Source organism: Clarias gariepinus, chromosome 26 (genome assembly GCF_024256425.1).
Source record: "Clarias gariepinus isolate MV-2021 ecotype Netherlands chromosome 26, CGAR_prim_01v2, whole genome shotgun sequence".
NCBI lineage: Eukaryota > Metazoa > Chordata > Actinopteri > Siluriformes > Clariidae > Clarias > Clarias gariepinus.
In genome coordinates this window covers 1557782-1570309 of record NC_071125.1, presented here as the reverse complement: position 1 = coordinate 1570309, position 12528 = coordinate 1557782, and the positions used below count along the sequence as shown (strand labels likewise).

General features: G+C 37.1%; 1 protein-coding gene across 7 annotated transcripts in view; it reads right to left on the bottom strand.

Annotated features, from left to right (window-relative positions):
* Nucleotides 1-1819: 1819 nt before the first annotated feature.
* Nucleotides 1820-12528, bottom strand: part of syngap1b (synaptic Ras GTPase activating protein 1b) — a 124312-nt gene continuing 113603 nt past the window's right edge. For 5 of the 7 annotated variants that reach the window (XM_053488081.1, XM_053488084.1, XM_053488083.1 and 2 more), the window contains one exon: nucleotides 1820-3737. In XM_053488081.1, coding sequence (XP_053344056.1) covers nucleotides 3620-3737 — 118 coding nt within the window. In that variant the 3' untranslated portion in view covers nucleotides 1820-3619. Of the gene's footprint in view, nucleotides 3738-6696; nucleotides 7117-12528 lie in introns of those variants that run through there. The other 2 variants (XM_053488086.1, XM_053488087.1) reach the window with 2 other exon arrangements.

The window sequence follows — 12528 nt, the reverse complement described above, 5'->3', positions numbered from 1 at the left end:
TTTCTCTATAAAATCCCCTGTTACACTAATGCACTTATCCCAGAGTTACACTAGTGCTCACAAGGTAAAACTTTTTCTCAGTACACTGGAGCCATGATCAGACTGCTTGATTTACATCTGAAACGCTGGCCTCCCAGTAACTCCTTTAATAGCCCAAACATGTGGAAATGGTTTGAAGTGAGGTCAGGGCCTGTATTTAATATGTGTCTCAGAATCACTCGTAGGAATCGGGCTTAAAGTTCATTTAGGACTGAAAACCTCAGAGTAGGTTTAACGTAAAAGTTATTTATAAAGATTCCTATTCTTTAGACAAGGATCAGGACTGCGCTGAGGAATACGTGTGGCGTCACTTTTTATGACATTTAGAGTCATAAAGCAGGCTGTACATTGAAGTGGGTGTTGTAGTTTTTTTACAGGTTTTGTAGTTTTTATACGGTGGAAAGCGAAATGCTGAAATCAGCGGCAGTTGTGTGAGAACTTTATTTCCCAAACAGACTAAACTTATACTGTAGATGCGTGACTCGGCTGCATGATGTTTTCCTAATTAGTCTTCTCCAATCCCAACTGTTTAAAGCCCTGATAATAGAGCTGTGTAGGACCATCATAACCTGATCAAAATGATTTCGAAAAGTAGGGGAACTAGAGAGAGGATAAGAGCGTTTTTTGCTTGCGGAGGAGGAAGTAAATGTAAAGAAATTATGAAAGTAAAATTCTGCCAACAAATCCATAATTGCAGTTTATTTTTCGTTAATTTCACGCTGTGCGGTGGGGAAATGTATAAATCTGTATGAGTGCTGTAAGAGCGAAGTTTAATTTATTATTTCTAACATTGTTGGCTGTGTCCCTGTTTCAAAGCTGCATCTTAAATTTCACAAAAAAACTACAGTATTAGTCACCTTTGGAGACAGCATAGGACTTGTTGATAATAACCAGTTACATACCTATTTCAAGAATCTTGATAAATAGCTCTTACTCCTAATCCTGAAAGTAGGACCAAAATGGCATCATTCTGAGAATTTTTGGCCACTTAGGAGTGATATTTTCTATTCCCTGATGCTTGATAAATATGGCCCAGGATGTACGGGGGTTGTGGCAATAACTGCAGGTGAGTTCCTGTAATGTGCAAGTGGTGTTTGTAATTGATTGTGTGTACAGTTTCCAGAGCCAGGATAATCATTCACAAAGTATGGCCTCTTTTTAAACGGTTACACCATTCAAATGTTTAACTGTGGCTCATCTTTCATAAAAAACTCTTTTCATTAAAGAGACTCATCTTTTACTCACCAAAAATGTCATCACAAGTCCCGGTTTGACTTGAACGCCCCCTCGTTTCTGTTCTAATATTTTTTTTCTTCTTTTTTTTTTTAAATGTATGTGACCAAATACTGATACACTGATTGGCATGTGAACGTAAGACATGTGAATATTTTCACTCCCAGACAGGCAGATAGATGAATACCAGATAGATAGATCGATCAATACATAATTAGATAGACAATAGACACCTTTGCATCATGTTAAGATAAGAATTTATTTTTATTCATCTTATTAAGTTAATCTCTATGATTCACCCACCCCAAAATATAAATACCTGCTTATTACAAAGAAAAGAAATAAATAATTGAAAGAATAATTTAAAGAAATAAAAAACAAACAAACAAATAAATAAATAAATAAATAAATAAATAAATAATGGAAATTAACACACTATTGTCAACTGCATTAAATAAACTTAAGTGTGAGAATAGCAATCCCAATCATTATTACATTGATAATAATAATAATAATAATAATAATAATTACAATTTAATAACCAGAATATTAACATTCATAACAAATCCATACACATAAGCAACACTCCAAATTGATCACTCTTTCCATTAATATATTTATACGTATGTATATGTACAAAAAAAGAAAAAGGGAATTAAATCCCCAAGTGTCTGCCCTTGTCATAAAAGATCATTTTTCGGGGTGGGACTTATGGCTTGTCAAGGAGAATGGATATGATTTTCTTATGGCTGACGAAGGTCAAATAAAGATTTAGCAGAAGGAGGCACATCACGGGAACTCCATTCATTTCCAGGGATTAAAAATAAAATAAATAATTTAAAATCAAAAAGAATAAAAAGCAGGGAAGGGGGTGTGATGAGGGTGTTGGGGGGGGGGGGGTGGGTTAGGTGTACAAAAGGTCAATAGAATAAACTGGGACGGTAAATATCTTGAGGGGTCGGCCTTATAAACAGATTCATCTGCAGCTCAAGGCGAGCCTACACACACGCATACACACACGCACACACACTGGAGCACTGAAAACACCCAGCTGTAAGAATCACCAGCTATGAAGATGAAAATTAATCTGAAATATTGGTATATTCCGTATATAGATAATATATAGATATGTACAAACATTGCTTTGTCACCTAGAAACTATTACAAAATGCCCCAATCAGTGAGAAAATGGGTGCAAGCTCGAGGTGTGTGGCAGAGTAATGGTGATGCATCATACGTCTCAGACTCCGTATGGTAAGTCTGTGCAAAAAAGTGCTTCCAAAGACACCTGCCTTGAAAATTGCCACTTCGTTACCGAAAAAAACAAGAAGAAGAAGAAGAGGAGGAAGGAGAAGGAGAAGAAACGTTTCCTCATCTCGGACAAAATACATTCTGTACAATGCATATATAAACAGACTGTATGTACATGTCCATATAATATATACTCATACATAGTATATACACAAACACTGTACACACACTGTATATACACACATTCACCCACTACACAACATTATTTCAACTGCAATACATACCTGCAATTGTTTTAAAAAAAAAAAAGAAAGGATGAAAGAAAAATGTTCAGGCCGCTCAGGCCATAAAGTCCAGAAAAGTTAAAGTTACAGTTATGTCCAAATCCAGTGAAGTCTTAATAACACAAGAGACAAAACGCTTCCTTATTTGGGATTTTCAGTATCGGATCATTTGTAAATGAAAGAAAATTTTATCTGTCGCCATGGGACGAGTCGAAGTAGGAGGAACAGGTTAAAATGACAAAAAATCCAAAGAAACTCGCTTCTTGAGTGTTCTTTTTTTAACCTCAAAGTCTAACTGAAGCATGTGTGATAGTGTGACATGATTAAATTGAAAACTAACAAATAAATAAATAAATAAATAGGTAAATCATTCGTTTCCACTCTGCGTCATGCCTCACAATCGGTCCATCTATGCATATTTAAATACCTCGAATGAAGAGACACAAAAGCACAGAGAGGCGTCATGAGCAGAAGGAACCTGTGGATGTCGTGTCGTAGAAGAACAGCACCTTTTGAAACACCCATGGAAACGTCTCCTTCCATCTGGATGAGATGTTCACATAGTTCCTTCAGAGACGTTTAAAAAAGCATTTCTCAAACTTTTGAACAACAGATGGAGATCATCTTTTCCCGTCTGCACATCCAGAGATGTGGTTTGTGTATTAGTTAGTTTTTTTCCTGTTTTGTGGTAAAAGCTGAAAGCTGAAGAGTCCTAAAAAGTCAGAGAAAGAGCAGGAGACGAAAGGTACCTACAGTATGTTCTCTTTGGGTCGGCTGGGGCTCTGATTTTCAGAGCCTCAGTTTCCTCTGTGTCAAGCGAGCGAGTCGCGAGACAGCGCCCTGGCGTTAAAACCGCGCCATCCCGAGGACGGTCCTAGCTGAGGCGTCCAATTAGATTCCAGATTGTCCTCCACAAAGCTGTGCGATTGGCTGGTGGGAGAGAGACGGGATACAAAGAAAAATAGTGGAGAAAAGGGATGCAGAAGAAATAGCGAAGAAATCACTGCTACTTCGTAGAGAAGAGATGGACCGACTACCCTGCGCTAAGTTATGAAGCTTAATGTTTTACCTGAGGCTCTTATTCCTGTTACTGAGGTATATCACCGTCCAGAGACCCTGTAGACCATGTTCTTTCAACCATATCTTTAAGGATGTCTTTTGTTATTACTGGATTTTCTTGTAATGATTATAGCCATCAAACTAAGGCTCTTGGGGAAAACCAAAGGTAATCAGTCCATTCTCTTCTCTCAACTCAAAGCTTAAAATCTTTAGAATTACAGTTTAAGATATGAACTTTTCTCTTTATTGTACAGCTCGTCCTTGAACCCATATTCATATCTTTGAACCCATATTAGTTTACAGTCGACACTCAGTTCCACAACAAAGATTAGTCCGATAAGGCCTATAGGCTTATAACATATTCGTTATAAAAGACATGTCAATGCGTGCTCTATTAGATAAACCAGGTCTTGTCATGAGTATGACGATAGAACAGGTTTAACATGAAAACATAAATAAAATGGATATGAAAGATAACGAAAGCTCCAGACAAGTGATTTTATACACTAGATTAAAAAGAGTTTTACCTCTCAAAGAAATAGTTTTGTAATCAGAGGTGCTAAAATTTATAGTTGCTATCTAAATCCTTGCTAACATTTTGCTAAGATGAGCATTTGTTACTGAAAGTGGTTACTTTCTCTTCACAGACTTTACCGGTGAAATTTGACGTGCAAATTCATAAACCCCAGCAGAAACCGTGAACGAGGGGTTGTGGGCCCTTTTATCTTACTGGATGAAAATATTCATTTGTTGTTTTTTACAAAATAAGTTTTGTTTCTTTCCTGTTTCTTTGGCAGATACCAAGGAAAAAAACTAAAACTAGCCACCCTGGTCATTGACATTCAGTAGTACTGTGAAAAAGTCTTGCCCCCCACCCCGCCCCCCCGACTTTCTACAGTGCCTTAATATACAAAAAAAAAAAAAAAAGCCTTGCTTATGTAACAACCTCAGCAGCAACCTCATTTCCCCCCTCGCCTCGTTACAACCACACAGCAGTCGGCACCATAGTATACTAAATTAGCCGGACCCAGTCTGATCATCTGTCATTATCCGCACCTGTTTCTCACTAGTTTATGCCTTAAGTTAGATGTTGGTTTTTTTTTTGTTTGTTTTTAAACTTGAATGGTTCAAAGGTTACCGTATGACTTAACAAATAAAACCATACCTCTATAACTGCTTAGGTACAGGACGTAGAATAAAAAGAACCGGAGACAAAAACTTGACAAAAAAGAATGAGTTAAAAAAGTCCTTTCGGAAGCCTGCAGAACTATTCCTCAGGATTACATAAAAAAAAAAAAAAACAAGAACGCCTGGCTGTTTGGAAAGGAGGGGGGGGGGGGTGCAAGACTTTTGCATGGTACTGTATGTTAAGGTTTTTAGTTTTTTTATTTGCTTTTTTTTTTGGTAAAAATGTTTTAGACCATAAGGCATGTTATGATTAAGTTTGTACAGTCAGTACAGCACCTCTGTATTATCATAACTGAAATGTTTACTATAGGCTAAGCTACTTTAAACTAGTGCCTACATAAAAAAGTACTTTTCACGCTTATTAGTGTCAAACCCTACACCAGTGAGAATAAATATAAATATACTATGTATTGCAAAATGCAAGGGGGAAAAATGCAAAACTATACATTTATTCCGTTATTGGTCTACTGTTGTATTTTGTTATGAAGACCATCTGACAGAGACCACCTCGTGAAACACCGAACATACGGAGGAGCAATGAACAGCATGGCAAGACAAATGGACAACAAGGATTTTGGGGTGAAGGGGTAAAAGGGCTAAGAGGGAAAGAGTGGTTGGAGGGTTAATGAGAGGCAGTGCTATGAAACACTTCTGATGTCTTTTTTTGTTCTTTATCTATAGCACCAGTTGATCACACACAGGTTCTGAGATTGAGAAGAGAAAAACATTGCACAAGTCCACTGAGGCAGCTTCCTTCATTTCATTTCAAATCTCGAAGACCAAGAGCACTTCTTGTTAAGCATGATGTTAAAGTCTAAAAGAAAAAACAAAACAAAACAAAAAAATTTCTTCTGCTTTAAAAGAAACAAACTGAAAATGCTTCCCTGTTCCAGATCGCAACGTCGTCCAAGTCACTTTAGCGTGAACAAGCGAGATGTGAAATGGAAACATGTTGTCGAGATTGTTATTCTGTTGCTTGTTTGAAAACCCTGTTGAAGAATGCAGAGAAGGCACTAAGGAAGCCAGACGACATGACAATACGAGTGTATCTGCTTCAGAAGGCCTTGAAAGCTGGCGTTTTCTGAACAGGTTTAGACCTTTTGCCCACTTTTTTTTTTCAGAGAATTATGTCTTTTTGTTTCACACAGCACTCAAAAGGTCAGTTACCCAGTTGATTGTTAAAAAATAATCAGGAATTCAGATCATTCATAAGAATCACCCATATTTGGTTCACTGGACATCCCCTTATGATGTCATTTCAGAGGAATAAATGACGGAAAGCTGTGTTTTTTTTTTTTTACATTAGTCAAAAGGAAATGGGATTCATCCACTGGAGAGCCCTTTAGTAGTTTGGTGTGGATGGTGTAAAGATAAACGCCTCCCAATAAAGATGTGCCTCACGCAGGAAAAAAAAATCGATGAAAAAAGGGCAGAAGTAAGGGATGTTAACATTCTCCATTTGAATTGTCGTAGCGCCATTAGAGACCTGGTCCCCCTGCTTCTTATCCGCTTCCCATGTTTGATGTTGTTGTGGTCCCGTTAGCCATAGAGACCTTTTGGTTGGCGCACATCTCTCCATTCCGGCTGAGGTGTGTATGAAGTGGGGATTGGGTGGGAGAAGCTACTTTTGGGGATTGGCCTCCGTTCTGGGGCGGGTTGTCGGAGGAGATGTCCGAGGGAGAGACTCCAAAGGCAGGAGCGGCGCTCATTTCTCCTCCGCCAACACTCACACCGGGGTCTGGAGAACCCAGGGAGGGAAGCTGCTCTTCCTAGCAAGACAAAGAGAAAGAAAGAAGGGGGAGGGAAAGAAAATAGTGGAAAGAAAGGACACAAGGAGCATTTGAAGGACAGAAGGTGGATGAAAACATAATACAAAGAATGGGAGGGAAGGATACAATGGAAGAAAGTTTCAGAATCAAAGAAGATAGGAGGAGAGAGGAAAAAAGATAAGGAAAAGGAGGGATGGACAGATAAGGTCACAAGGGATAGGAAAAGTAGTGGGAAGGGAAAAAAGAGGAGAATGAGTTACACGGCCGAGGTATGGGAAACATCCATAAAAATGCTCCAGAAGGGAGAAATGAAAAGGCACATAGAAAGAGAGAGAAAACGAGAGGCAAGAAGAGAGAGAGAGAGAGAAAGAGAGAGGGGAATGAAGGGGGGATTAAAAATCTGGGGTTGAAATACAAGGTCAGTCGAGCAGGTTTTGCTCCCCTCCTTCCCTGATGCTGCACTGTGCAGATGAGACAGGAACGTGGTACAATAAATATTACACTAAGATAAACATAAGAAATTAAAACAGCTTGCTTACAAATATAAATTCTATATTTTGGAAAATAGAGTTTGAATTCTAAAAAAAGCAAATGCTGATCATTTTGCTGTGCAGGCATGGTAGTGGCAGAAAACTTTGTGAGAGAAACATCCAGTGAGACAGAAAAAGTTATAATGTACTTAATGCTTATGTTTAGATTAAAAAAACACAATATCAGTTTAAAGATAAAATACTAATTTAATTATTTTTTTGGTTTATATCCTAATAAATACTGACTCCATTCTATCATATTATACAGTAGGGTCCCAAATCTGAAATCCACCCATAATAACTAGTTTTATTCCATTCCTATGGAAAATGAATATAATTGAACTGATTTCTTTATTTTGGTTTAAACTGATTTTAGCAAACGTGAAATATAGATTTCTTTAAAAAAATATCACATTAAACCTAAGTCTATGTTTTAGATCAATATTATTATCTTAATAAAACCTCTGTTATTATTATTATTATAATTATTATTATTATTTTTATTATCTGACCATTATAAATTATCTTTAAAATGCCCTGTTAAGCCAGTCAGGTGTAAGAATATCCCATTCTGAGGCAAAAAGCGCAAAGCTAAAAGAGATAGAGCTTAGATTACAATATGCTTAGGTTACATTACAACTTGACATAGCCTCATGAAACCCCATACAAGGACATTATGAGTGTTTGGCATACATGAATGAAGAGTGACCTTCATAATGTCCTAAATTCTGTAATCTGGTTGGACAAAATAACACAATTAGTCATTTCTCTATAATATGACCACAATATCAATAGATCAGTATTTTTGAGTCCAGAATGCTGGACTAATAATTTTTTTTAACTTTGCATTTAACTTTAAAATTTTAGGTTTAGTCTAATCATTATTTAGCATTTTTGTTGCCTTACGTAAATTAAAAGAAAAAGTACTTTTAATTGCTGAATCAGATTAGATTATATAGATTGGCGAGCCAGCCAGGAGTGAAAATATCTCATGTTGAGATTTTAGATAAAGTCTTTAGTTAGATAAAGTCTTAAATAAAATATCGAAAAAAAATTGCCAGTAGCTCTTTGGCCAATATCTATTTTGAGAGTTATAGTGTTTTGGGTAAAGTTTGGTGAAATTCTTCTGGTTGAAGGTTTGCAGAAAAAAGAATGGAGCTTGAATTGTTAAATGAGAAGTAATTAAGTTAGACCTGTTCCTCTGGGTAGTTTAGGTAGTATTGTACTGCAGTTGTGTCAAGTTCTTCAGGTTTCCTCCTGATCCATCTCAGGTCTAATTACTTCTGGTCCTACTTATCAAAGGTTTCATGACTCAACAGTTTTAAGCATTTTACCCATGTTTCCCATTTTTCCTGTTGCTATAGATTTTATAGTTTCAATTTCATTTCCTAGCTTTTCTCTTTTTAAAATTTGTTGACTCGATTTACAGCTATGCTCGTGTTTTGATAATTCTCATATATTCCCTGTTGTTTGAATGAAACACATAGTGTACCTTAAAAAACTAAACGGAAATTATATACAAACAGAATATGCGATTTCATATTGGTATTTCCCGAACATGTTTTCTATAATATATAGAAAATATATGTCAAAATATATGTTTCTTGGTAGTGGCCTAAAACCCTTGGACACCACTGTGATCAAGAGAGTACTGTTTAAATGCTATGGTCTATCATGGAGCAAAAACCTGAAAACTATTTAAACTAGGATTCATATGTAATATTTATACCAAACAGATATTGTGTTTGTTTATTAAAATAAATTGGCTTGAACATTTTATTTTTTTTTAAATAATATTTTACCTTTTTATGTCATGTCTAGATTTGGGAGATTTTGTTATTTACCTGCTCATGAGTTTGTAAAAGATAAAAAAAAACTGTAATAAATAATTTAACAACAGCGTAAATAAAGACAAAAGAAAAACTAGGTAGGGGCATCTGCTCAAAAAATTAAGGGAACACTCAAAATCACACACTAGATCTTTATAAATGTATTACTCAAGTTAAAAATCTTTACTTATGTACATTGTATAATTTATTCGGAACAAAACCATATAATAGCAGTGAATGAAAACTAAAATGGAGGCCATGGAGGGCTGTATACAAAATCAAAATTTTTTTTTTTTCAATTACAGGCTCATCCAAGTTGTGTGAATTTCAGCATGGCAGCTCATAATGTGACTCAGAAGTATGAATGCTGATATGTGCCTTTGTGCAGTCCCTGCAATGTCTGTGCATGCTTCTGATGAGTTGGAAGACAGTGTCCTGAGGATCTCCTCCCAGAACTGAATCGGGACATCATTAAGCTCCTGGACAGTCTGTGGTGGTGCTTGGTTGTGTTGGAACATGCGGGTCAGTCAATGGCATTATTGCCTTAGTCATCCAGGAGCTACCTACACACTCTGGCCACAAGTACCTGGGCATTGTCATGCACCAGGAGGAAACAAGGCCCAATGGTTTCCTCCAAGGATATGTCTCCCCAGACCATCACTGACCCAGGTGGCATAACATTCACCATAGTGTTCCTGGACTCTTTCACACTTCCAAATGTGCTCAGTGTGAACTCATCTGTGAGGAGGAGGGGGAACAAGTAGCGGACCTGCCAACTGTGGTTGGAAACCTTGTCTGATTCCTCTCAAGGTTTCTTTCTATTGCCATCTCAGGAAGTTTTTCCTTGGCATTAGCTCACCAGGGACATATTTATAATATTGATTGATACATTTCATATTAATTTCCCAAATTTTCTTTTGGATTGTATAAAGATGCTTTGCAACGATGATCATTGTTAAAAGTGCTATATAAATAAATATGAATTAAATTGAATTGGTATTCTCTTGTGAATGCCGATCGAGTTGTAGAGTGCTGGGCTGTTAGCGTAGTAGGGGGAATCAGGCCCTCATGCTACCCTTTTAAAGATCATTCCAAAAGATGCACATTATTAGCCTGATGGAGGTCATTTTATAGGGTTCTCTCAGTGTTCCTCTTTGTAAAAAGGAGGAGATACTGATCCTGATCCTGGGTTTTTGCCCTTCTACGGTCCTGTACAGGTCTCCTGGTAAAACAGCCAGTTTCCTGGTAAGGTTTTTATGCTCTTGAGACCATGTTGGGAGACACAACCTTTTGTACTCCTGCTTGTATGGTTGTGCCATCTTGGAGTAACGGGACTAACCAAGCAACCTTATTGTGCTGCAGGTACTCCCTCATTGTACCATTAATGACAGGTACACTAGCAAAACACAAAACTTGGGAAGAATCAGTCGGGATGGATAAAAAGAGATTATTTGTCTCATGCAAAACCATTCCCTTTTTGAGGGTTGACTTGCCTTTACCTCTCCACTGAATCTGTCTTCACTTTCATTTGCAGGTAAAAACTGATTCATAATCACTCGTGCTTCCTAAATGGATAGGTTGATGTCCCTGTAACAGGTAACTGCCTTGGTGGTATACTGTGATGATTAAGTGCTCCCTTAATTTTTTTTTGTGCAGTATATTTAACCATGTGACGTCTGTAACTGTTTGTTGGTAATGACAACTGCAACAAGACAAAGCTAAATAGTGGATTAAATTTTTTATTTTTTTACAACACCATCTATTTATAAACCATTTGTGTAGTATCAACATGGCCAATTACTCTGTAATCCGTTTAGAGGTAGGAGGTCTAGTAATATAATAAAACTGGAGTAAATGTCACTGGGTATCATGGCAATGTGAGAGGTGATTAAATTCGTATATCATAAAATCCTAAGTATGTTTTACAAATTGATCATTAATAGCTTTTTCAATTAATAGATTAGATGTGGACAATCATATCTGGGCCAATTGAACCAAAAATATATTAATTTAAGCCTTATTAGCTATGCTGATAAAAAAATAAATAAAGTGTGTGTGTGTGTGTCTGTGTGATATAGTGTTTTTGGCCTTAAACTCTATTCTTACCTACACAGGTGAAGCCCAAACCAGAGTTCATTTAATACATAAAACAAGTTTAGTGAGCGTGTCGTCACGTTCGGTCCTTTTTTAGTGAGGTCTGGATTATAGCAGTAAGGAAGGAAACAACTGAGTTAAAAGGCTGATCAATTCAACAATCATCTTAAATATTAACACTACAGTTTTAAAAGCGTGTTTATTGTTTACAGGAGATAAACATGACATAAGCATGGAAATATGCGGCTCCATGGTGTAGAAAATGATTCGCATACTTATTCATGTTTATCGCAGAATGAAGAATGACGCGATTGTGTATGTCTTACACAGCTTTTAGAGCAGCATATACTCACTTGTTGAAATTGCTGATTTGATTTGAACTCAGCTTCAACTTTATGGTATGACTTTAAGAATGGGTTGTTTTTTTTTATACACATTTTATGCTTAATTACAGACTATTACATTAGCAAAAAGCAAGCCTTGCTAACATAACCCAGTCTGAATTAAGGTGACTGAACGACAATTTTTCTTTGGATAACAGAATGCACAATTTGTTTTCTCTTCTCAATCAGAACCTTTGACATGATATTTGAAAATGGAACGAAGGAATTGAGGAAATTACACATGAGTCAGTGCATAGGAGCTATGGGCAACACTAACGACAAGGAGATGTTGGTTGATGAGGACAACAGGACTGAAGGATGTGTCTCTGTCAGAGCTCGATCCTAATTACAGCTCATACAAGGGTCATTAACTTTGGACAAATTGTGGCTGTGGAGTCCACAGATGTCATCTCCTGTGGCGAGCTGGGGTTCTCTGCTAATCAGAAGCAAAATCTCTGTATATAGCAATGACATATTAAAATAAAGAAATACCTTATACAAATACACAAAACCACATTTTTATCTTAGTTTACCCTTATTCCCACATATGGACACCCAGTTCCTTTCCACGTCGAAGCAAAGCAACAGCACAGCACTTCCACCAACACAGCGTCACTCAAACCACCGAACAACAAATGCACAAGCTGTACAAACACGTTTACTCACACACACAAACATGCATGTACGCGATGCACATCATCAACCCCGTCCGGGCAGTATTGAGACGGATACGGAGATTTCCCAGAATTCCCATCATCAATTTAAAAAAGCAGCGGTGAAGTAGATGACGGCGTGGTAATGAAACCTTTTCCCACCCTGAATCATAGCACATGCCCTATGATTGTGACTGTGGCATGTGTGAGAGTTTA